Raw genomic sequence first — 25,541 nt, 5'->3', positions numbered from 1 at the left:
CGACTTTATCGCCTGCGCCGGCAAAACGGAAAAGTACCAAAAATTCTTTGCATACAAAATTTTGATATAGTTGTGATACAAATGTTATAGAGAATTTTTTACACCTTTACAAGAGTCCCACTAGTCTCTAGATAAGGGTGGACGTGGTGCTATTACCAATTAACCATAACGGTAAAGGGATGTTGCGCACGTCCTCCGTCACTAAACTAAACTAAAACCTTTACAAAGAATGTTAGATTATTACAAAGAATGTTATATTTTACAGAGATATCTCTGTGAAGTATAATATTTTGTTACAGGTATAGCACAGATGTTATAAAGGAGTTATAACTCTCACTAACCAGAATCTTCATTATTGAATTAGGTATTTGTATCGTTATTTTACCGAACTCAACTCTTAAACATTTTTAATATATGAACGCGTCATCAATTAGAGAAAGAATTTCATAAAATATCAAATAAAAGTATTTGATTTAAAAGTTCGTTCGTTACGAATTATTTATCACTATATTTTTAGAATTACTCCACAGTATTTATTACATGACGATAAATTTACAATACATATTTTAGCAAATTTATCACATGTAGATACTAGACATATAATTAATTCGAGCAATACTTTCATGAGGATTTAATTTTAAGTTTAATAAATGAAAGGTAGATCAAGAATTTCATTAGTAAACAAACTGATATTTAATTCAGATATTCTCTGATAGTCTTATAAAGGCAAGCAGCTAAAAGAGTGCATTTCTTACCAATTAAATTTTTCGCGTTGTCTGTACTAAGAGAAGTTTATTCCAGAAGAGAACTGTTTGCTTTTTGTTCGCAAATAAAAAATAAAAAAAATTCAGTACTTTCATTTTAGTTCCTACTGCTTCAAAGGTGCATGTGTAATATGAATTACTTCAAATATATAGACATATAATTCTTTACCGACTGCTCCTGATTTTGAAACTCTTTCGAAGTCATTTATTATTTTCTATAGCAAATAAAGTGGTTGATGAGAGGATAATTTCCGCTGGTGAGCTCCAAATCTTAATGCGGATATAAAGATTCGAAAGAATAAGTTTTATACTTTTTCTTAGTAAATATTTAATTTGTTAGGCAAAACTACAGTTATCATAATGGTTTTATGGTTCTTTAAAAACAAATGAAGTAAGAGAACTTGCGATTCGTTAAATGTTTCAGTGCGGTGACCCAAATCTGATATAATTTACGTTGTGAGGTGCACATGGTTTACTTTGGCACATAACTGAACACTGAATTAAACAAAATATGCATTTTAAATAAAAATGATAATATTTTTTCTTTGTTTTAGCATGTTATACTTCATAGAAATAATTGAAATTTTATAATTTTCGCATTAGCAAAAAGCCACTTTCCCCGAAACGCTTCCTGTCACGCAACAAATAAAATGAAAACTTATTTGCATAAAAAAAAAAAACAGATTCAATCTGCTGGAAACAGCTGATGAAGAATGACTTAATATTCATGTAATAGTATACATTTGCTGGAATCTGAAATACTTATTTTACGCTTCCTTACGGAAGTAGTAAACATGGAATTAACAGCTAGGAAGAAGAGTTGTGTTTAACAGGAAAAAAATTATTTACATCTTTGAAATCACCATAAAAAGTAATTTTGGACTCAATACTAGTTATTAAAATATCCGAATGCATGCACACCAATGTTGTGATTGCTACTAATGTCTAAGTGTTATGCGTACCATATGATCCACAGCTGCAGTAATCTGTGCGAATAATGGCTTTGCAGATTTTTCACTAAAATGACCATTTTGGGAAATTCTGTGGAATAATTCCCCACCGTTAGCGTGCTCCATGACTAAGTAAATTTTGGAGAAAGTCTCAAGTACTTCATATAAACGGATAACGTGGGGATGATGTAAAGATTCCATGGAAGCGATTTCTCTTGCAAGCATCATTTGCGTTTTCTTATCGAGTTTAGCTTTATCTAAGATCTTTACAGCCACTCGCTCTGTAAGAAAAAGTAAACACATCATGCATATGAGGAAAATTGAGCAAACTTGCAGTAAAAGAATTTACTGCAAATTTTGTAACTGAAAAATACATAAGTTTATAATATTTTACATACACAAATAAGTATAATAAAATAAAATATAATAAAATTAAGTATATTTTTAAAACACATTTTATACCTACTTAGCTTTCGATTATCAGAGAAGTTTCCGCTTTTCAGATAATCCACAAGTTATAGCAGAGAAAGAATCAAAGCTTATCCTAAGACTGATCTATAAAGATGAAAAACTTCTGAGGTTTTTAGGAAGTCGTGATTTCTTATGCAAAACTCGAAACGAAATTTAAAACTTAATTCTAAATCGTGGCTGAAAAGTTTGACTCCTGATAACCGAAAGAGAGAACATTTTCCGAAGACGAGTATTTTAGAAGTTATTTAAAAAATACCAAATGCCGGAAAACGAAACGTAGGCGTACGGTTGGAGAAAGGCCTAAACTTTGAAGACTGTGAGATTTTACTAGGCAGAGACTCAGAAGAAGTCACTAAAAGAATGCGAAAAAGAAACTGATTATTAAAGTGAATTAGTAAGATAAACTATAATATGATGTAACATTGGAATACTTCCGAAGTTCCATAATTATTATTCATTATTGCGAATAGTTTGCCTAGGATGCGGTGTATTCAGCACGATGAAATGATATCATCAAGAAGAGAATCTGATTTTGAAATTCTCGCGAATAAAGCTGTAAGAGGAGACTGGAGGTAAGCAAGTAAAAAGGAGAATATCGCAAGAGAAATTCCAAGACTGCACAAAGTATTTGCTCGAAATGGTCCAAAATGTTTGATTTCGGTAAACTTAAAAGAATGTAGCAAGAGGCATAGAAAACAATTTACAAAATCCCCTGAAGACCTCCCTGGTTGAGAAGTGAATGAGAGAAGGAGAAACTTTATCTTATAATACATGATTTTCATAATTTCTTTTCCATTTAATTTCAAAGTTTTTTACTGAGGGCATTCTAACATAGAAATATTACTCGTAAATAATTTTTAATGGCTGATTGAGGACAATTTTTCCAGAAGAGGCAACTTCATCTGTCATAGAGTAAATAATTCTTAATGTTAATTCTGGAGCTTTGTTTTCATATTTCTTTTATTCATCGGAGGAGTTCGAACAGTAATTCCTTTTTCAGCTAAGTCTTCTATTTTGAAAAACTAGAGGATTCCCGATAAGTACCGAGGTTTTTCTTAACATCTCATAAGCATGCAATTTCTTCTCATTTTCTTAACCATTAAGCACATGTTAAAGTGATTCTTCACACATTTCATACATCCGGGATGTTGTAGGATCCGATACATCCTTGTTCGAACCTCTAACAGTGGGAGCATTGTCGCAGTTTAATACAATAATTTAAATACAATGAATAAAATTTCTAAAAGATCTTGATCTTGCATAAATACTGCTTTCAACGACTTTAGTTTAATTTGTGAAAGACTTCTTCTGCAGTGATTTCTGTTTTAGCTATTCATATAATATTGCTTTAATAGGTGTGTCTTTCTTAATACAGAACATGTTAAATTATATATTATCTCTTGAAAGGCATACGATTGTTTTTCTGCTGTCTTAAATCACAGTCCAATTGATTCTTCTCATAAAACCCCTTCAAATATCCTAATGAAATTTCCGCCACAAAAGTTGCATATTGACTCAAACTACCATCAGGAACTGGGCAAAAGGAAACTTTTTTTTCAAAAGCAAATGATTCAAGAATGGAGTAAAATAGTGTAAAACGCGCATATGAAATACATTGGTTTCGGTATTTACTTTAAGTACTATAGCCTTTTTTGGGAATTTTGCCGATCTTCTTATCATAAATATCTTTGAGAATTTTATTGGTCTCCTTCATGAAAGACTTACTGTTACCAGTTGTAAGATTATTCTGTCTTGTAGGTGCTATGCAGTCACAGCCACAACTTTTATGTAAGCGAGTAAGCATGAATTCTGTCATCGCTATTTATTCGTTAGCATCCGTGTTACCGCAGGTTTTGTTTTACTGAAACTCAGCAAGAGCATCGAGTACTCAACATCCACACCCAACATTTCATCATTACCTAATTTCTCAAAAGCTTTCATTTAATTTATATCAATTATTATCAGCATTTGTAGACAGGATTTTTATATCAGGATCAGTATGTATCAAAATTTTCTGAACTCCGAGGAAGCACAGCATGCATATCATCAAAGAATATAACAGTCATCCCATAACTTTGCACAGAAGAGAATACCCGTTGAGAAGCAATAGAAGGCAAAGCGATAACGGGAACTTACAAAATAGCATACAACAGACATGATTTTTTTTTCCTAGTCTTGCACTGAACTGCTTAAACAATTTGTTAGACTATATTCTATGGATAAAAACTGGATTGATCTCATAGTTTTCCATATCAAGTTGTCAGAAAGAATAGCAATATCCAAAATATTCCAGATGTAAAGTTCCCAATTTATATAGCATTTAATATCATTTTAATTAAACCTTACTTTAAACGTCGTTTCGTTTATTAAAATCTGGGAAGCATTCCATTTCTTTATTGTCCTGGATAAAGCAATTTTCCTTGCATTAGCTTTGTTTTATGCTTACCTGGCATGCATTCATTCATACGGTTAGTGTGCATACATTTATATATATGCATTTCTTATATATTTACATTTATATATATGCAAAATATATGAATGCGAAAATTTTTAAATACATTTATAGATAATTTTCTCTCAATAAAATTATAGTCTCAGAGGATATTTAATAACATTAGGAAACCAGCAGCTTAATTAAATATTATTTATTATACACATTTTGTATCAATATTTATATTATTTAAATCAATATTTACGTCAATTTAAGTTTATAAATCAATGCTTAAGTCAAATTTTTATTTTCAGTTACAAAATTTTATAAAGTAATGTTGATAATTTTATTCCATATTAAATTCGGAATAAAATTATTAAAAGCTGTGCATGTGTATGGAAAGGATTCTGTAGAAATGAAAATAAACTTTTTATATAATCCTTGCACAACAAAAGCGGCCAGCGGCTGAGCGGTAAAATCTCTGAACAGTTATAGTTCTGACTTGGATTAGATTTCAGGTGAACCCGGCTGGCCGTATAAGCGTTTTCGTGGTTTTCTCCATGTGTAACGTGAGATACGAGCCAGTTTTCCTTAGAAAATTTTCCATGAAAGCATTCGTCCATTTAAGCAGATAGCATTTGCGTGCTTTGGCGTAATCAACCAAAACTCTGTGCATTAAATATTTCATTGCATAAAATATTCATTTGCTATTATGATTTAAAAACAAAATGTTCTGTACGCTTATGTGCGATATTCTATGGCACAATGTATACTAGCAATGGGTTTTATCATAATAAACTAGTCCATTACAAACTTAAAAGCTGATAACTGCTGCGCGAGATGGAGACATTAATTCTCACCTTTTTGATTCGTAGTTTTCTCATTATAAAGCAGAAATTGGAAATTAATGATTTCATCTTCTGTAAAGTTCGTTGTTTTGAAAACCCTTAAATCAAAATTGCTATGCAAAAATGACATATGTCTTTAAATTCGTTCTCGTATAACTTTGCGAATTTTATTCAGAAAAATTATAATTCATTATTGAATACTGAATATTACAAAAATTAAGAAATTTATGACCATAAAAATGTGCACTTAGTTTTGCAGAATCTTCTTACTAAGAGTTGATAGCATTTCCAAAAAATTTCAATTTTATCTGAACAGCTTTATTAGTACATGATTTATCTTTAGTAAATATTTAAGGAAGCAAAACATTTAGCTACCTTTTCAAAATACCTTTATAACAATTCAATTACGTAGACAATGATGCTAAATATTTACACTCCAATCGGCTACTGTAAAATATGACATAAAATGTAAATGAGATAATCAATAAAACGAAACTTTCCACTCAAAAATAACGGAAAACTTATAATAAAATTAAGATTCTAAAGACTAATGACAAAAAAACTCGCGAAAATTCAAATTTTCAAATCTTAAATCTTTTTCAAGATTCAAGAAATTCGAATGACGTTTCTCAAGTTTTGCTTAATATTTACCTTTGGTAAGAGCGTGTGTGGCAGCTTTGACTTGCGAAAAGTTTCCAGTGCCTAGTTCCTCTTTCATTCGATAGAAACCGATTCGCCTTCCTAGCGTAATATCCTTCTGCCATTTTTCGTCAGTCTGCAATTTTTTTACAGCCCTTAGATAAGGAGAATTATTTTCACCTCGCCCATCTTCATCTTCTGTAGTTTCCTATTAGAAAATAAGAATATTTTCACAAAAAATATATAAGAATAGATTAAAATTCGTAGCTTTAAAAGTAAAAATGAGTTATGGAAAACACATTTGTTAAAACATCAGTGATTAATTACAATGGTTATTCAATAAAAACTAAGTAAAATTATTTATAAATATATTTTTTAGAAAGTGATAAAAAACGTGTTTTCATGTTTAGTAAAGTATGTAGAAAAACATTCTGAAATTACACAGATTTAGTTAAATGCACTAAAATGTAAAAATATATTTTTTTAGCTATCATAATATTCTTCGTCATATGTGACTAAAAATATTGTACATTAGATCAAATTTCTAAACGGAAATGAGTAAGAACTGTACTTACTCTCATAGTTTACTCCTTATCTTTTTGATGTAAGGTTCTGAATGTTTTTTTAATTATTCATATAACTTTCCCCTTCTTAAGGCATTCAGAAAGCGAGCTTTCCTAAATTTTAAAATGAGATTCGTCCAGGTAGTGATTATTTTAGTCTTACTGGGATGATCTTCTTGTGAATTTTGGTTGCGTGGGTTCTAACTTTTAAAGTAAAGTTCTTGAAGATACGTATGTACTGATTATGTATTGAGACAGATCCATTTGAATTGAAGTGAACTCAATAACTCAAAATAAAATTCTGTTTAAATACTCATTTATTTACATATTTATTTATTTTTATTTTCAGCCTTCTGCGCTTGTAAGACTGGACTGGGAAGCTGTTTTAATTCTTTTTTTATTTCTCAAATAATTAACTACATATTATTCTACAAACATCTCTATTTTACAAACATCATGTAAACTAAACAAACAATAGTTTAAAAACCTACTTTTAACAGTAATGTTCAGCAGAACATAAAAAATATAAAATAATTTTTATAAGCTTATAATAAAGATAAATAATCTGTTGTTTTAAATTTACATCACACCTGTATAATAGAAGATTACCTGCAATAATGTTCTTTTTAAGATTATAATATTCTACTTTATAATAAATAATATTCCTTTAACATTCAGATTCATTCTGTATCCGACAATCAATTTTAAAAATTATAATATTTTTTTTTAAAAGGGTGTGAATACATTTACTGTGGAACATTGTCTCCAAACGATAATATTGCAAACTTTCCAAAAAACAAACAGGTAACGAAATAAAAAAAACAGTAAAGAATTTTACAGAGTACGTAATTTTTAGATTTGATTATAAAGTATGGATATCAGTTTAAACTGCAGAAAATTAAATAAAAGGGAACTAATACGATATCACTTATAAGATACTAAGAAAATAGTAACGGTCTGAAGATTCAGAAGCTTAGAAATTGGCGGTAAGCATGTTTTTAAAATTTATACAGCCGTGTATTTTACTTGGAATCCAAACAATTCCTTTTCTTCAACAGAGATAATAATGAGCTAAAATGATTATTTAAAGCTTTATATCTGCCATTTTGAAAAACGCAAAAAACGCTGTAATAATTACCGTAACAAATTAATTTTTAGAAGTGTTTCATAGTTGAACTTGTATAAGCAAAACGTTTTACCATATTCTTTACAATGGAAGCTTTGCAATGAAAACCTCGATTCATTTCGGTTAATATTTATTCAGAAATGGATGTGCTTGGATACATGTGCTGAATAATGGGGAAAAAATCAGCAGTTTTGGGATTATGTTATCATCTTCAAAAACGGTATTGTTAATTAAAAACTTCTTATTTTAGATCCGGTTTCACACGTTCTCTTGTACTTGCTTTTCAGTATTAATCCAATAAATATCAACCTATGAAAGCGCGGCTCGAATAAATAAATATTCATAAAGATGTCGGTGAACCCATTTCAACAATTTCAAAAACCTTTTTTTATTCATTGACTATATATTGAAATAGAATAGCACTCAAAGATAAAAAAATCAATTTTTATCTTGCTGCAAAACATATGAGATCAAGAAAACTATAAAATATGAGGCAAAGAAAACTTTTCTTTCCATAATTTCATTCTTGTCACTTATATTTATGATTTATGAATGAATTCTTAATAATTTGTATCTTCAATAACATATCAGATTGATGTAATTTAAAAAACGTTTAATTTGTAATAAATATACCTATTTAATAATTTTTATGAGCATTAGCACAGTTATTGTAATTAATAAAAGATATTTCTAAAGTCATATTTATGTACACTTTGAACCAAAAAAGTTTGAGTTTTATTTAAGTGATGCCACTGAAATTAATTCGATTTTTCGAGATTTTTTCATTTGCTATTTTATTTCAAATTTCTTTGCAGTCATAACACTTATTTAATAAACTGTATAATAGTATTTAACATTGAAAGCACACAATGGTTTTGCTCCAGGTTTCGTCATAAATTGGAGAAAGGGATTTTGGGTATAGAATCCGAGTGTATTTTACACTATTGGAGAACCAGTCGTAGGTACTCATTTAAGTATCCTCTATGCCATAAAAATACTGTTATTACAACGCTTATATAACTTACCTTGGAAATTCCTTACATGTGGCTCATAAAATTAACCCGAACTCAAAGATATGCGAATGAAACGGCCTGCCATTATAGCATCCGAGGCAACCTAATTTGTCGGAATGTATGCAGGATGAAACGCATAGATTTTACTTTTTATATTATACTATTGAATTTGCAAGGTGATGTGCATGTTAGATATCTTGTTGTAACATACAATTGTTGTATTAAGGTAGATTGATCAAATTTCGAGTTTTAATTGTTATTCAACAATACTCTACAATTCTGTTTTTATACATTCTCCTTTCTACTTCCTCGCGAAGTAAAATAAATATTGCTATCGCCAAAAATTTCGGGTCTTATATTTCCCCATATATATTCATTTTGATCGTTTTTGAATTCGTTTGGACGATTTTTTTTGCGTGACATCTGTAAGTATGGAAAGAATAAAGGATTCGTTTTTTCCAAAACGAATTGTAAAATAGATTTAAAATGGATTTTTAGTGACGTCTGTACGTACATATGTAGAGAGGCTGCTCACATATTTTTAAAAGATTTTATTTACTACAGAAATATTTTACCCAAAATGTTTTGTGTTTGTGTGTAATACTCTATTTGTTAAGCCTTATTTTTTACTATTTTTTACACCGTAATTTCCAATAAAGCCTTTTATAGTATCGAGAAAGGTATTTTATTCCATTCCTATTGAACAGTTTACCTTATAAGTCCAATGAGGGTTATAAGGTAAACGTTAGGAAAATCGACTTTTTAATAGTCCAAAGGCGCAAAACTCCATGGGAGATAGATACATCAGGAAATTTAATAGGGATATGAACAAAGGATATGGTTTTGATACACATTTCTTATTCCATTTTTCCAAGAAATTAACAGTGGATTTTGAAGTATGGCTGCTTGTTTTGTCTTGATGTAGTTCTATTAACTGATGACATTTTGGGTAAAGAGAAGGCATTTCATATTTGAAAATTGGGTACAAAATATGCTCCTGATAATATGTAGAGTTAATCTTAGCATTTTTCTCCACTCTCCTTATTTAAAGTTTGCCGTTACATGAAAAATCAGCAACAAACATTAATCCCTTTCAAGAATAATCTTCAGATTCTTTGAACCATGTTTTAAGATTTTTTTTATCTTCTTTTATTATAATAAATGGACCTCTTTTTATTGCACTCATTCAAATATACCAAAGATTCATCTATCGTGACAATATTTTTTTCATTTTTGTTCCGGTAAATATTTTTCATAAAGAATAATGCAGAGCGTTCAGCGTTCGGCGATATGTCGTGGAGAAAGACTATGAACTTTATGTTTTTCTGCCCTTTTAAGACTCAAATAAGGATTAATCACTTTGTTTACATTTGACACTGAGCATTTTAATGATTCTGCAACTGTCCTAATAGTGTTCAGCAGCTTTACCCATTCGGCCCTTTGTTCTCCATATTTACGAAATGTGTGTAAATTTAAATTTCTAGCATTTTCAATAAAAGACAGCCTTACAAATTTCGATATTTTAAGCAAACAATTATTGTATTTTTTAAAATTTTTCCAAGAAATTTAAAAGCGTAACATTTCAAACAAAATTTAAAAGCATGTTTCGATTAAAATAAGATTAAATATAATAGTGCTTCAAGTCAGTTAGAAAAGCATTTTGTTAAATTAAAAGTTTCATTCTTCTTTTTTTCCAGTCAAATTATGTTTACTGTCTTTATATCTTGAAAGAATAACTTAGTTACATATCACAAGATGTATGGTATGAAACGGAGTTATTTTATTGCAACAGTTAATAATATAGTTTTCCCTTGTTAAAAGAAATTGCAATAAAATTGTATTGATTTAAATTAACTATTCAATTTCTCTTGTTTACTCTTAACTGTAAAAAACTTCATTTTTAGTAGAAGTTAGATTTTTAGAAGAATTTTCGCAAGAAAATAATTTTTTTTCTGGGAAATAAAGTAGAAATGCTTTTTTAAAAAATAGCTCACCAGGATTTTCTAAGTATTCTATTCTCCAAATGATGCAATTGTTTGCTTTACTATTTTTAGCTTTTTAGCAAATTGATACGAGAACATTTTTGTAAACTATACCTAATAAGTAATAATATTGTATTATTGATTTTCTGCCCTTTTTATACGTCATTCTACTCATTAAATATTTCTTCTGAACAGTAGTTTTATTTTAATGTACTCGTAATAATTTAAAGGTTAATTACTTTTTTCTTTTTCTTTTTTTCTTTTTTTTTTTTTTTACTCAGAAATAACCATTCTAAAACTTTTATGTTCCTTAATCGCAATATAATGTCCATTCGACACTTGTTTCTTGTTGAATATACTGCCATTTGCAACACATTTTTCTATTTAATTTATGCTATTGTCTCTCTCTTTTTTAGCTAAATTTTTCTATCCACTTTTCGAGTATTTCTGACAGAAAGTATTACTTCACAAAGCAATGATAATTCTAATAGACTATTAGACATTTAATTTAATTATACCTTTCACTTTTAGCAAAAATACTTATAAATCAGAAAGAAAAAATACTATTTCTTTACGAAAGGTGAAAATGAGTTTTCTTCGTAGTTCGTTTGAGTCATTTTAATACATACATTCGAATACATCCCATAATGAAAAAACCTAGCTGTTTGCTTCGAAAAGAGTAAGCATTATTGATCTCCATTCTGACTTCCAGATCTTTCTTTACTTACCCTTTAATGTGCTATACAGTAAACTGTGCTGATGCTCATTTAAACACAAAATGTTGCAGGTATGTTTAAATGATTTATCTTTACTAATTGCCCAGTTCCTGCAGTTTTCAAAATTTTTCTAACAGTTGAGCAAGGTTTTAGCAAAATATGACAGAATTAAAAAAGTAGACGATTAATGAAACAACGGGTTTGAAAATATCGCTATTTTGGAAAAAAAAAAAAAAAAAAAAAAAAAAAAAAAAAAAAAAAGGCACAACTCGAAAACCGAGGAAAAAATCAAAATTTAACCAAAGTGTAACTGATTATGAAGTGTGTAACTAATAAACGTTAGTGACATCTTTTACACTAGTAATTACCTTCCACATAAAAATATACCACATTTTCGTTTTAGTTATGATTTAAGTGATCAATCGCAATTATTGAGTTATGCCGATTTTCTTCCAAAGTAGCGAAATAAGAAACTAGTTAGGAAAAAATTGCAAAAAAAATATTGAGCTGTTTTGCAAAATAAATAAACGAAACGCTTAAAAAGTAAATGTAGAGTATTTTCCTGATAACTAAGTTTAGAAACATTGATAGACGGAATTTTGTTGAACTAACTAAATGAATATTTTTAAATAAAAATTTTAAAAGAAATAAAAGGATTATCATTGATACATTTTGATGCATCAATGATGATACTTTTATTCACAATTTCTTTTATCATTCTATCCATTTTTTACACTATGAATTCATAATTTTTTCAAAAAGATTGAATGAAAGTTTATTGATGACATTGTCAAATGTTATACTTACTTGTAATGAAGGGCATTCTGAGCTTGTACTCTCTCTAGAACTCTGTAATGCTTGGCAGCGACCGTTAAGGCTATTACTGGCTGGTGAAACTTTTGCAGCTGGCATGCTGAAAATGGATACAACGATGTTGATGCACATCGATGCAACCTCGATCAGCCATCTGAAACAAACACCATAATATTTTTATGTTAATACAAACTTGCAGTCTGAAATATAAAATATTTTCGCAGAAAGGAGAAAAATGTAATTATATTGCAGTATAAACTTCGCCCATTACATAAAGTTTTTTTTTTTAATATTTCGAAGATGACCTCTTCAAAGTACTTATTGTTTTCTTTCCACAAACCACATGTGCTAGTAAGGAAAAAGTATTAATACTAGAAGGAAATATTTGTTGCAAGCCTCATGTGCAAGTGATTCAATGAAAAAAATACATAGCTATGCCTTGAATTAATAAGTCTTCTTTACTAAATTAGGGCAAATTTCTTCAAGTGGTATTAAATTACTATGAAATAATAGCAGAATAAATGTTATCCTTGTTATTTTAAATATTAAGGTTTATGCTCTCTTTATCGAATGTCTGTGGGGTCTTACGCTTAAATTAGCTGTGATGTGATATTCATGCTTCAATGGTGTGGTGTTGAACTCCAATAAAAACTCTAATGTTGGAACACCGCATGAAAATTTTATTGAATGCCCAAAATAAAAGGCTACATACAATCAACATGAGAAAAAAAACCTATATCTTCCTTTTCTTTTCAAACAAATTCAAATATCTCTACATTTTACGTGCGAGAGCAATATGTGGCTCTCGAGCCTTCGTTTGAAACAATGCCAATATATTAATATTATTTTTAAAACAATTAATTCAACTTAATTATTGAAAACATATTCGGAAGTTAAATAATAATAACATTCATCTTTTGCTCTCGAGACATCCTTGTCCATATTAATCTTCAGTTTCTTCTTCCTTTATGCGACTTTATTACAACTCCTCCCCTCATTAAAGGATTTTTCTTAGACTATGGAAGGAAAAATTCTAAATACTTTTAACGATTTAAATAACCATTTAAGTGATAATAGAGAAGCCAGTTACATTATCCTTCACTTATTTCTAGATAATATAATATAAACGCAAAAATACAACGAAAAGATTTAAACTGCTCCTAATGCCTGCCTCATACAAAGTACATTGCTCAAAGTTTACAAAATGCTAACGCTTAAGATAAAAACATATAATTCTAACAATTTTTGAAAATAAAACACACAATGCAAACAATTTTGAATCTACACAATTATAATTCCAAAATGCTACAAAAATCATTTTCACTAATTTTTACCTTACATTGTATCCACTAGTGATATTCACTCACTAGTTGTAATGCTGGGGACACAATGTCCAGCGAGCCAAACGAGAATTTGATCCCATCATTTTCTTTAAAAAAAAGTCAACAGATCCGTCTGGATCTTGAATTTTTGTCCGTCTAAGTAATGATTTAGTTTCTGCAGTCCATAAATAATGGCCGCTAGTTCTCTTTCAATGATGCTATAATTTCGCTCCGCTTTAGTAAACATTTTGCTCTCGTAAATGCTTAAATTGTTTCAGGGCTTAAATTAAAATGTGCAGACTAAGACCACACTTCAAATGCTTACACCTTATGATTTTTATGTTGTTTATTTTCTAAATACTTAAAAAGTTTTTAAAGAAAGGATAAACTCTTCGAGATATCAGATAGTAAGCTGATTTTTCAGAATGCATTTTTGCGTGCGTGTTCAATTATACAAAAAGCTGCTCTTTTCTTAGCGATGCTAAGCACTTGTAGCCCACCAGTATCCAAGTAGTAAAGCAGCTGAAAACTTAGTTAGCTTCGATTCCAGGCGAACGGGCTGTTTATACGGGCGTTTTCGTGGTTTTCATCATATGTAACATGGATACGAGCCCGTTTCCCTTAGAAAGTAATCCACGAAGGATTTCTTCATTTAGGCACATAAGCTCTCGCATGCTTTGCCGTAATTAAAGAAACCAGCTCTGCTCATGTACAAATTGCAGCAGAAAATATGTAATCTCGAAGTAGTAAATGCAGAACTGTAAAATATCTATATGTGAAATATATCAGAAAGCCAGAAATTTAAAGAGAGAAGCTCATTGAATTCGATGACAAACAGAGCACATGGCTCAAAAAACGTTTAAGCGAGAATGCCTCTCTCTTTTCACCATGGCAAATATCAATCTGCAGAAATACTTCGATAAAAAGTGAAAAACTGAAGATTTTTAATTCTGCGTTTCAATTTCTTTCTATCATAACTTTTTCTGCTTGTTTATTGTTTCAGAAAGCTTACCCAATCGATAACTGATTTGAACTTTTCTAACGATTTCTCTGAAAACGTGTAATAACGGATTTCATATTTAATGTAGGATCATATGTCTTTCATGTTCTTTTATTTCAATTAAGCAATTCGCATAATTTCGCAATGACAACTGCGACGAACTTTATCATTCAAAACCATGACTGGAATTTATTTTAACTTAATTCTTTATCTGAATAAAGTGTACAAGTGATTTCCTGTTTTAATAAATAGAAAATTTCAATAAATGACCGAAAAAAAAAGCTCAAAAAGAGTTTAAATTAAAGCTTAATTCCTTTTTATCAGTTTTGCCTTCAACAGCAATTTAAAATTAGCAATTTTGAAAAGGTTCTTAAAAAGAAATGTTAAAGACATAAAATTAACAGAGTTCTATTTTCAGTACCATAATCTATATTATCCATACTCTCAAATGCAGGGAATAAAGTTACTTAAAACTGGAAGACAATAATATTAAAAAAATTTCTTGAAATTGAAAATACAAAGGCCAATTCAAAAATCTGAAGACTATTTCGGTTCACCTACCTGTACCGATATTAGACTTTAAACCCAGACTTCAAAAGCGGAACATCAAGGTGTCTGAAAAAAAGCCTTGACCTTTATTCACATTGAATGAGGACATTTATTACGTTTAATCGAGTCGGATTAGTAGCATGGAGGTAAGAATCTTATCGGTAGAGGCAGCTCAAAGAAGGTAACACGGAAATAATTTTAAAAAAATTCGTTCCGGAAATGTATTCACTACTGTTATGAATTTCGTATTTATCGATAAGTGGTTAAACCGCAACAGTAATTACAATGAAAACTCCGTTTGCTTAGAATCATAAGGAATAAAAGACCGAATTTGCGCAATAAAGTATGGTTTTTAGTTCCCTACCATACGTTTTGCTGAGACATTGACAGTGCGGTCTGAAATAATCAGACAGCATTAGAATATTCCCCGCATAGCGTGGAATTAGCGCCAGAGGATTTATGGGTCTTCTGATCTCCGAAGAGGCAACTGAGCCCAAAACAGATTTTTTTTTCCCTCACATTTTTTTTTTCTCACATTTCCCAAACCTGATGGCTCTGGATACATTATTTTTAAGTATTGAGTAAAAAGAAATGGTGTTTTTTTTTTTTTTTTTTTTTTTTTTTTTTTTTTTTTTTTTTCGTGAAATAGGAATATATTTCAAGTATCTTAACCGCAGATATTAAGAATAGTGATTATTTCATGCATGCTTATTTCATTTAATGATGTTTATTTTAGAAGTCAAGCAACAAAAATCAGCGTTATATTTGCAAATTTTCACAGGACTAGTTTCGGTGATGTTACCGAACCATCATCCTCAGCTGGCAAAGCGCAAATTCAAAGCCACAGCTAGCATTTATCGGCGTTCGGCGTGTTATTTTATCTTGACATTTATTTGCTTAGTTCGCAAATTCAAGTTTTTTTAATCAGTTAATTCCGGTATTAATTATATTTAAATGATCTGTGTAGCAGAACGAGGTTACCAGCACTGTAACGTCCTTTTGGAAAACTCCAAATTCGTTTTTGTTAAAGTATTTACTCCTTTTGAAATTCATTTTACTTATTTTTTAATTACTTTTCCCCGTCGAAATGCAATTTGTGGCCTTCTATTCAACAGGTAATGGATTTCAAATCAAATAAGATAAAACTTCTCCTCTTTTGCAAACAGTTTAAACAATAAGTTTTGGTCTAATGAATCTATGCTTTCAGAAACAGATCGTACATAGAAACCAAATAATTTGAGAATATCATTTTAATTACTGGTATTTCAAGTGTTGCTTTATTCATTTTTCTCCCAATTTTCTTTAAAACAGCTGAAATACTTTAAACTCTGGTGAATTTGAGTAACTATTTAGATCCTTTTGATTGCATTGTTGTGCTGTCGTTCGGGCGACTGTGATATTGTGTATTGTTTTATTTATTTATTAAAATTTTTATTTTAGGATAACGGTATAAGAGTTTATTTTGTGCGAAATTTATTTTGCATGAATTATAGATCTTTCATTTCTGAATGCAATAACGTTTAAAGTCTTAAAATATCTCAAATAAAATCAGTTGATATGAGAAAAAATTCTCTGACAGACTTTAAACAACTTTTGTTACTAACTTGGCGGCATTTGACGATTTATTGCTAAGTTAGCCCCTTTTTGGAGATGTGAAGAAAACGTATTTTAGCAGTTAAAAGCAACTTATCCCGAGGCCCCCCGGAAGTCTGTGCAGCAACATATAAATTAGGTTCCGATAGTCAGGACGAGTCGGTTTTTAACTAGTTCTGAGTACTTGATTGCTGTTGAAAGCGTTATTGACATGTGTTTTAGAGTTTAATATGTGAGTTAAGTCTGTAATTTACGATATTTTTCGGATACTAAGGAATCTTTGCTTAATATATGCGTTCTCTTTGAGTTATTTTAGAGCTGTTTATTTTGATGTGTGGACATTACTAATTATTATAAATTGCCCTTTCCGTCCTGTTCATCTAGATTGATTACTTAAAGAAATACCCACGAACCCGCAGCTAGCAGCGTTTTAAAAATATTTAAATAGACTTCTTGAGATTTAAAAAATACACGGTATTCATAAATCTAAACATATATTAAAAACTCGTGTAAAATCAGCAAGCTGGGGGATCAAAATTTTGTTTTCATCTAAACATTTATCATTCAGATAGACCGTTTTAGGCATAAAATACAACTTAATTCCTGTTTTTAACGACATAACGTTCCAGTACGAAAAATGTCACAAAAGAATGGCAAATTTTAATGCATTAAAACAAGCAATGTAGCTGAGAGTTCATGATCAACATTACTACTTCATGTGTAGCACTGTAATTTTCTTGAAAATACAAATGAGTAAATACCATATAAATTTGATTTTTCTCATTCCATTCTTTTACTGTTACAGTAACAGTCCTTCTACTCATGAAAATTTGAACTAAGAAGCATATTATACGCCAAACGAAATCCGTTCTCCGTGCAGTCCTTTAAATGCAAACCAAACTCTAATGCACAAGTATGTTGATTTTGTATGATATTTTTCAAATGTGTCCAGCTTTATGGAACAGCCTGTATATATCGATTAATTTTAAGAATTTCTGCCAATAGGTTTACGATATCTTGAGAATGATTTAAAGTTTGTTACAAGAGACTGTATAGTTTTTTTGACAGCGAATTTGCATGAGTTAGTACCCTGAAAGAAACAAATGATTAATGGCTTTTCACTCTGAAGAGATCTTAGTCTTCGTTTGCATTATTGAATAACTAAACCAAACGAATATCGACATAACTATTAGGAAGGAAACGTGATTACTTATTTCCGGTTGAAAGATTGAAAGGAAGTCGATTTTGTACAGATGAATTTCGGAAGCTAGTTTACTCTTTCGATACAGAGATCATACTGCAATATTTTTTGTTCTTTCTAAGAAACTCAATCCAAATTAAAGTTTGTCACGCAATGCAGAAAGTTCATTACTATCACATTAAAGATCAGATTAGTTTCATTTCGAGAAAAAAGGTAGATGGAAGTTGCAAGGTATCACGGTGATGGTTAAATACATGAGATTTGTGTTTGCCTGTTTCTCAAATCTTCAGAAACGAATTTTAAAATTGAAAATTTCTCTCATTATTATTAAAAGATGAGTGCTTCGCTTTGTGCTTTAATTAAAACTTCAAAAGGAAACAAACAAATCACTAAATAAAAGTCGAATTAGTATTTTCTTTGCTTCATTTTTTAAGAGAAAGAGAATATTGTGATTTAAACAACTGGTAACTACAAATGCTAAAAAAGTATCTTTTGTACATTCCTTTCCGCTATGCAGAATGCCAATAGTTTAGCTTATGAGCTGTTGAATTTGATGAATTATAAGAGGTAGTATCTATGATTCAGCATTATATGTAACTGTAAATGCATAACGCTTGACGTAGACTAATTTTACTTATATTTTTGGACATATGTATGCCATATTTGTTTGCTCGTTACTTTTTCCTCCAACCAATATAATTAAATTTCTTCTAGAAAAAAAAAATAAAAGCGAAAATACTAAAGATTTCACGCAAAAGTATTTAAGAATAATGCGCTTTTATCATATTATATCCTTAAGGATTTTTAACAGTAAAAAGCATCATCAGTTATCAATATTTTTGACTACGTGCATTTTTGATATGAAGAACATTTATTAGCTACTTACAGTGCCCCCACAACACGATCGCGCTATGCCGTAATGAGCCATCGCATCGATTTCTGAAATTCAAATGGTAGTACTTTCGGACCCTACTGCAGAGAGGAACGACGTTAACATGACCGCTTGAAATGATACCGCTAAATTGAAATACTACTTGAGCTTGTAAGCTTCTTAGTAATTTTGTAATATAAGAAATGAATAAAAATTATACTCATAAAACACTGCTTGATACCGCCATTTCACGCTTTTCGACACGAAACACGTCAGAACGCGTTAGCCTATTTCAACAGAATTTTTATTCAGCCTACCTCCTTATTATTAAAAATTCCTTTGAATTAATTTTATCACACAATTTAATATTTGGATGTAATTTAACGCACTGAATGAAACAGACAATCAACTGCGATTATTATATTCTAAATTTAAAAAAGATTTAAGAAAGTAAAATTGCTTGTTTTACATTTGTTATAGCTAGAGAAGCCATTTAAATTAAGGATACTTTAAAACATACAAACAAGCATTTATTATATGATAATGTTTCATCGATATGCTCCACCTTCATGTTAAAATTTGCGAATGACATTAAACACAGGCTTTTTTAAATAATATTTAAAAAAAAGCTACAGTACTTGGACATTTTTATTTCCTGCGACGAAGTAAAGAAAGTAAAAATTAACAGAGTAAAGGTGGTGTGGTGTAGTTAATTATGGCAAAGCACACGAGGGCTATCTGCCTAAAGGGACGGATGCCTTTCGTGGAGGACTTTCTAAGGGAAACTGGCTCGTATACACGTTACACATGGGGAAAACCACGAAAACGCCCATGCAGCCAGCCCGTTCGCGGGATTCGAACCTCAGACCGAACTACCAGTGTTCAGCGTCTTTACCGCTCGGCCGCTGGTGGGCCCAACAGAGTAAAGGACTCTATATTCTAAAACGGATTGCAAAATGGATTAAAAATGAATTTTTTCATGAAGTCTGTACATACGTATGTGTCTCGCATTACTAAAAAATGATTATCTGTAGAATTTTGAAATTTCGCATAAGGAATTCCTATAACATCTACTTGTGCACCTCCTTTTTTATTGCAGTCGGCAATACCAAAATTATAAATATGTATTATATATATATATATATATATATATATATATATATATATATATATTTCCACATCCCTTACTCGGCTAAAACGTCCTTACCCCGACCTTTATTTTCACAATCGTTGGTCGTAGTCATACGCTTCCAATTATAGAAGTGTTTTAAATGACGAAAATATACATGTGTCGGCAATTTCAAGTTAAAAAAATATTATGGACAAATAATGAAATCTAATTTTCGTTGCAGTCTCCTGTTTCCTATGCTTACATTTGGGAAAGTTTTAAATAAAATTATAAGAAGTTTGATTCTCGTACGATATAAATTCACCGGAATATTTAATTTCAAAAGTTACAGTTTCGGGTGTCATTTTCAACTTGCCTTGAAAGATAAGTTAATTTTAAGTTGAAAATATATTTAAGTTAAGTGCAGAAAAAATGTCTGTAATTTAACAGGCATACAAAGAAGCCATGTGGTGTCTACATCAGATTTTTTATGAATAATAAGTGTTCAGTACCTCATTTCCAGTTATAAGTCAGTATTCTGAGAAACTGTTTACGATGTCGATTTGCTGTACTAAATAAAAAATGCAAAAACATTGTTACAAATATCGCTTCTAAATACCTGTGGCAGTATGAAATGTCAGGTGATTAAAGTACTGGCATACGCGAACTAACATTATCAATATTTGCATTTTTAATCTTAATAACATGGATATAAAAACTAATGCATATATTTTAAAGTAAACTTTGTAATATACGCAAGGATTAGAACACAGTGTGAAGCGTCCACAGTACGAAGATGTACTACTTTTTCCATGTTTGGTTGCTTGATTAAAAAATAACATTAATTATCTTAAATGTGTCGAAAATCTACACGATAAATTAATTTTCCAACTAATTATACCTTTCTCATTGCATTTGCAATAAGACAAATATAATGTTACTGTACATGAGTTTAAAAGTAATTTAAATAAGCTTTTGGACATCAAGAATATATTATTTTCCTGAAAATTCGTCGAAGTTCTACAAATATGAGCTTATATAAAGTCCTAGCCATTTTTTCATTAAAGGTAAAGAATATTATATAAAGAATATTCTTCACCTTTAAAGATCTGTACAAATCTTGTAAGTTATATATGTTAAGTTAACTAGTAGAAACTGAATATTCCTGCTAAAGATGCATTGTTTTTGTAAATGCAAGTTCATTTTTTCATCACAATAATGTCAGAGAGAGTTTTTTTGTTTAGTAAATCTACATGATTAATTTCGCAATCAAAATAAAAGCAATTATATATTCAATCTGAGTTCTATTGAATTCTCTATCTCACTTACATCTATACAACGTTATTAAATTTTTTAATAGTCGGTCGAACATTTACGAAGAATAAAAAAACGCATTTTATTCTGAGTTATTAATTTTTACCTTCATTCATGATAGTAGTGAATAAATATGTCGAAAGAATTCAAACTTAGTGTTAAAACAGCACTTATTTTAATTTCATTAAAAAACAACGGCAGAAAATAATTTATTGAAACAAACAAAGCTTGTAATAAAAACGTAAGCGATTGGGCATGTCTGTACTGCTGAATCCAACCAGGTTGCTATTTCCTTAGTTTTCAAAACATTTTTGGAGGCTACATATTTAAAATATCTGATGTGTACATGATTTCCTTGTATGATCTATTAAGTTATACACATTTTTGCTGCATTTTATTTAAAATTATTTACTCGAATTTCATTAGAGATATATTTCTCATTCAATCAATTCAGTTCTCACTTCGCGGCAAGGCAAAAATACATAAAAACTCAAAGCAGCTTCATTAAATATTGTAAAATACAGAAAAACATAATACAATTAAAAACAGTTAAAAATAATTTTTACAATTTAAATTAGTTTCTACACAAAAACAAGCAATTCGACCGGCAGGCAGAAAGACAGATTTTTTTGTGCAAAAAACGAAAAGTTTACTTTTAGTCCCACTCGCCAAAAAGATACCGAAGTTGGTGCAGACTTAATTTACTATTCTACCAAGAGTTTCAAATGTAAACAAATGGCGGCTTAATTAGACTTAGTAAACAACTTTTAAATTGTTGATAATTCTCTAACTATTGGATGCAGTTTAACTAAAGACATAAAACTTTAACGGGAACATAAGAACCACATTATTCAATCACTTTTAAAGCAAAAATGCTTAATTTACCAACATATAAGAATGAAAAACAGAGCTCACTGAGCCGGGTAACAGAATGGATATATATATATATATATATAATTGAAAAAGAAAATGTAAAGCAAACAAGTAATTAGACGTAAGACCTATTTGGTCTTAAAAATTTTGCGCATAATGCTGCAAAAAGATATGAAATAATAGTAGTAGGTAGAAACATTGCAGCGATCTTGCCAAAAAGTTACCAGAAGCTGTAGCTCCACGAAATATTTTAACGCAGTATTACAACAATATAAACTAAGAAGAAATTTGTCTGTAAAAACTGGAAAAAACTGTGAACACGCGAAAAAACTGCGAAGGTTAATGCTGGAAGACTTGCTAATGCACGAAAATATTAATCTGACCGTTGTGATATGTGAAAAGTTAACTCACATGAAAAATAGATCGACGGAAAAATATACAAGGAAAGTACATAAAAAAACATAGATTGAAAAAATGCCAATACATAAAAAGTAAAAATTAAAATAAAGACACAAATTGCAACAAAACAAAATACTATAATTATATAGCGGAAAATGGTAAATTAACCCACTCGTACTCTCAATTGGCATTTTAAGGGAAAAAAACTGATTGTCGAACTAGGTTAAATACTATTACGCGTTTCGCCGAAACAGACCATTGAAGCTCTTGTTTAATGCGAAATTTTTTTTTTATAAAAGAACATTAGTATTCCCGAATATATCTTTTTTGGAATAAATCCTGTTTTGGAGCTTCACTGCTCTGTTCCTTTTTCCCGACGCGTCCGCTGAAATACACATTAGGGTGTTAAAAGCAATTGCAACTCCGAGCAATGTAAAATTAAAATCAAAATCAAAATAAAATAAAATAAATAGCGGTCTGCTATTAGTCAAAAATTACAACAACGTACGGGCTGGTCCTTTAAACCATATATATATATATGCAGCCGACTGCAACCAAACAGGGAGGTGCACAACTACATGTTATAGCAGTCCCATATACAAAATTTCAACAATCTGAGGCTACTCGTTTTTGAGTTATGCGCGATACATATATGTATACGTACGTACAGACGTCACAAAAAAAATCTGTTTTGAATTCAATTTAAACCCATTTTACAATCTGTTTTGGGAAAAAGCGTCCTTTATTCTGCACGTAAGTACAGATACCGCTCAAAAATATTGTTCAAATGGACTTGAGGTCAGTCAAAATAGATATTTTCGTTGAAACATGATACCCGAAATTTTTCGCAATTAGAGTACTTCCTTTATTTCGTACAAAGAAGTAAAAAATTATTGTAACTAAAATTAAACTTAATCTTCCTTCTTAAATACCGAACTAAAAATAAACCTTTTTCTGAGCAAGTAGAAAAAACAATCATTTGCTCTTATCAAAATTAAACGTATTTGCCCAGTCAAATTTCAGTGTACGTTTTACTTTTAAATGGTCTACGTATATACTTTGAGATGAAAATAAAATCCTTTTATTATTTATTTATTTATTTATTTTTATTATCTTTTTATTAGCTTACCCGTAGCGCGAACGAAAGTCACACACACGGACAGACTCTTCCTTTTATTATATGTAGAGATAATATAAGTATATGAATATAAGTATATAATATAAGTATACGAGTATATATTTAGTATATCTTTAGAATGGAAATATATCCTAGTGTTATGTTATATTTCATATAGGGAATACATTGATTCCTCTATAAGTTGCGTTCAGATATGTGTAATAAGTCCTGCATAAGTGTGTTCAGATATAAAATATGTGTAACAAGTCTTGCATAAATGTGTTCAGATATAAAAATATATTTATTTTTAGAATGTAAGCATATTTATTAGAATGTGTAAAGCTTTTTAATGAAGTTATATTCACTATTGTTAAATACATAATGGATCATTTAACACAAAATCAGAAAAATCAAAAGGAAATAAGTTAAATTTTGTTTTTATATTCGTATTCTGTAAAGCTAGTATTAATGTAGGTATTTTACAAAATATATAAATCATTAAAGTGAGAAGCCTGTCTGATTTTTTTTTCGAATATATTTGGATATTCAAAATGAAAACAACGCACTATATGTCATTTATCATTTCATGCAAAAATTAATAATACACTTCAAATACAAAAATAAAATTGTGCAAGAATTTTCCTTTTAAATTTAAATGAGTTTTGAGTAATTTTGTATAAGGTAGTAGTTCATTCTACCACACGTAGAAATAATTTCGTAAGCGTTTCTAAGCGTGACTAATATCCGGATTCTGATTACTTTTTCTAAAAGCTGATGAAAGGTAAGCCATCGATAATAAGCAGACATAACAAAATTTAGTAAAATATAAGATTAAAATGAAATTTTACTAATATTTTGAACACACTTCTCAAAAGCTTAGTTTTTTTTTGTGTGGCTAGTAACAGGTCGCTTGTTTTTATCTTAAATCTAAAGCTTCTTTTTACCAACGACATTAAGTACTGAAATCTATTTTTTTTTTTTTTTTTTTTTTTTTTTTTTTTTTTTTTTGGTAGAAGATTTCTCATCGTGTCGTCTGGGGAACGTCGATAAGCTATTCTTCTCTTGCGACGTTCTGAATGTCATGTAGAGCGAAAAAAACTTTATTATTCATACCTCTCTTTCAATGTCACGGTATATGTTTCATTATTGTTTTACGGTGTCTGAGATTTCATTTTCGGTCTGCTTGACACGGTGAAGGACAAGGAATTCAATTATGTTCACACAAAATGACTTTATATTTAGGAATTACTAGAGGAAAACAAATGAGAAAAAGACTCATCTTTTCCCGCAGCAAAGAGCTAGATTGTTTTCCTTTCGGATATGTATCTCGAGTTCATCGTTGCATGTAATTATATTGATTTTTTTCTGAAAAATTAGATAGGTCTTCCTAGAGCTAATATTTGCGGAAGTGTCAAAAGCGGATGCATTTAAAAAGATGCATACTCAAATAATAAAAAATATTTTTTGTACAAGCTATAAATAATACATAAGCTCAACCGAAATCGAAGATTATGGCTCCCGGCTTCGTAGGGTTAGTTATTTATATATATTACAGACAGATAAGAATTTCATACGGGGAGGGAGGAGGTTCATAAAATAACTTGACAAAATAACAGCCACGGAAAGCGAGGAATCACTGCATCTTTTGTTGAATAAATAGGGTGACATGCGTGCGTGTTACATGAAAATATAGGTAAACAAAATCTGACGTGTACACCACATGACTTCCTTGTATGGAATATTAAATTATACGCATTTTTTGCTGCATTTCATTTAAAATTATTTCCTCGAATTTCATTAGAGATATATTTCTCATTCAATTAATTCTTTTCTCACTTCGCGGCAAGGCAAAAATTTATTGAAACCTCAAAGCATTTT

The 25,541-nt window shown here is 30.0% G+C and overlaps 1 protein-coding gene across 2 annotated transcripts in view; it reads right to left on the bottom strand.

The window, feature by feature from the left end:
- Positions 1-25,541, bottom strand: part of LOC118202257 (serine/threonine-protein kinase NIM1-like) — an 85,363-nt gene that overhangs the window by 11,361 nt on the left and 48,461 nt on the right. For both annotated transcript variants that reach the window (XM_035374406.2, XM_035374407.2), the window contains exons 2-4: positions 12,311-12,470; positions 6,116-6,311; positions 1,727-1,995 (exon numbers count right to left, since the gene is read on the bottom strand). In XM_035374406.2, the coding sequence (XP_035230297.1) occupies positions 1,727-1,995; positions 6,116-6,311; positions 12,311-12,448 (603 nt within the window). In that variant the 5' untranslated portion in view covers positions 12,449-12,470. The remainder of the gene's footprint in view (positions 1-1,726; positions 1,996-6,115; positions 6,312-12,310; positions 12,471-25,541) is intronic.

The sequence above is a fragment of the Stegodyphus dumicola genome, chromosome 6 (assembly GCF_044657685.1).
Source record: "Stegodyphus dumicola isolate Sdum_Otavi_A_Nest chromosome 6, ASM4465768v1".
In the NCBI taxonomy this organism is placed as follows: Eukaryota; Metazoa; Arthropoda; class Arachnida; order Araneae; family Eresidae; genus Stegodyphus; species Stegodyphus dumicola.
Note: the sequence above shows the minus strand (reverse complement) of the source record. Positions and strands in the feature narration are given on the sequence as shown.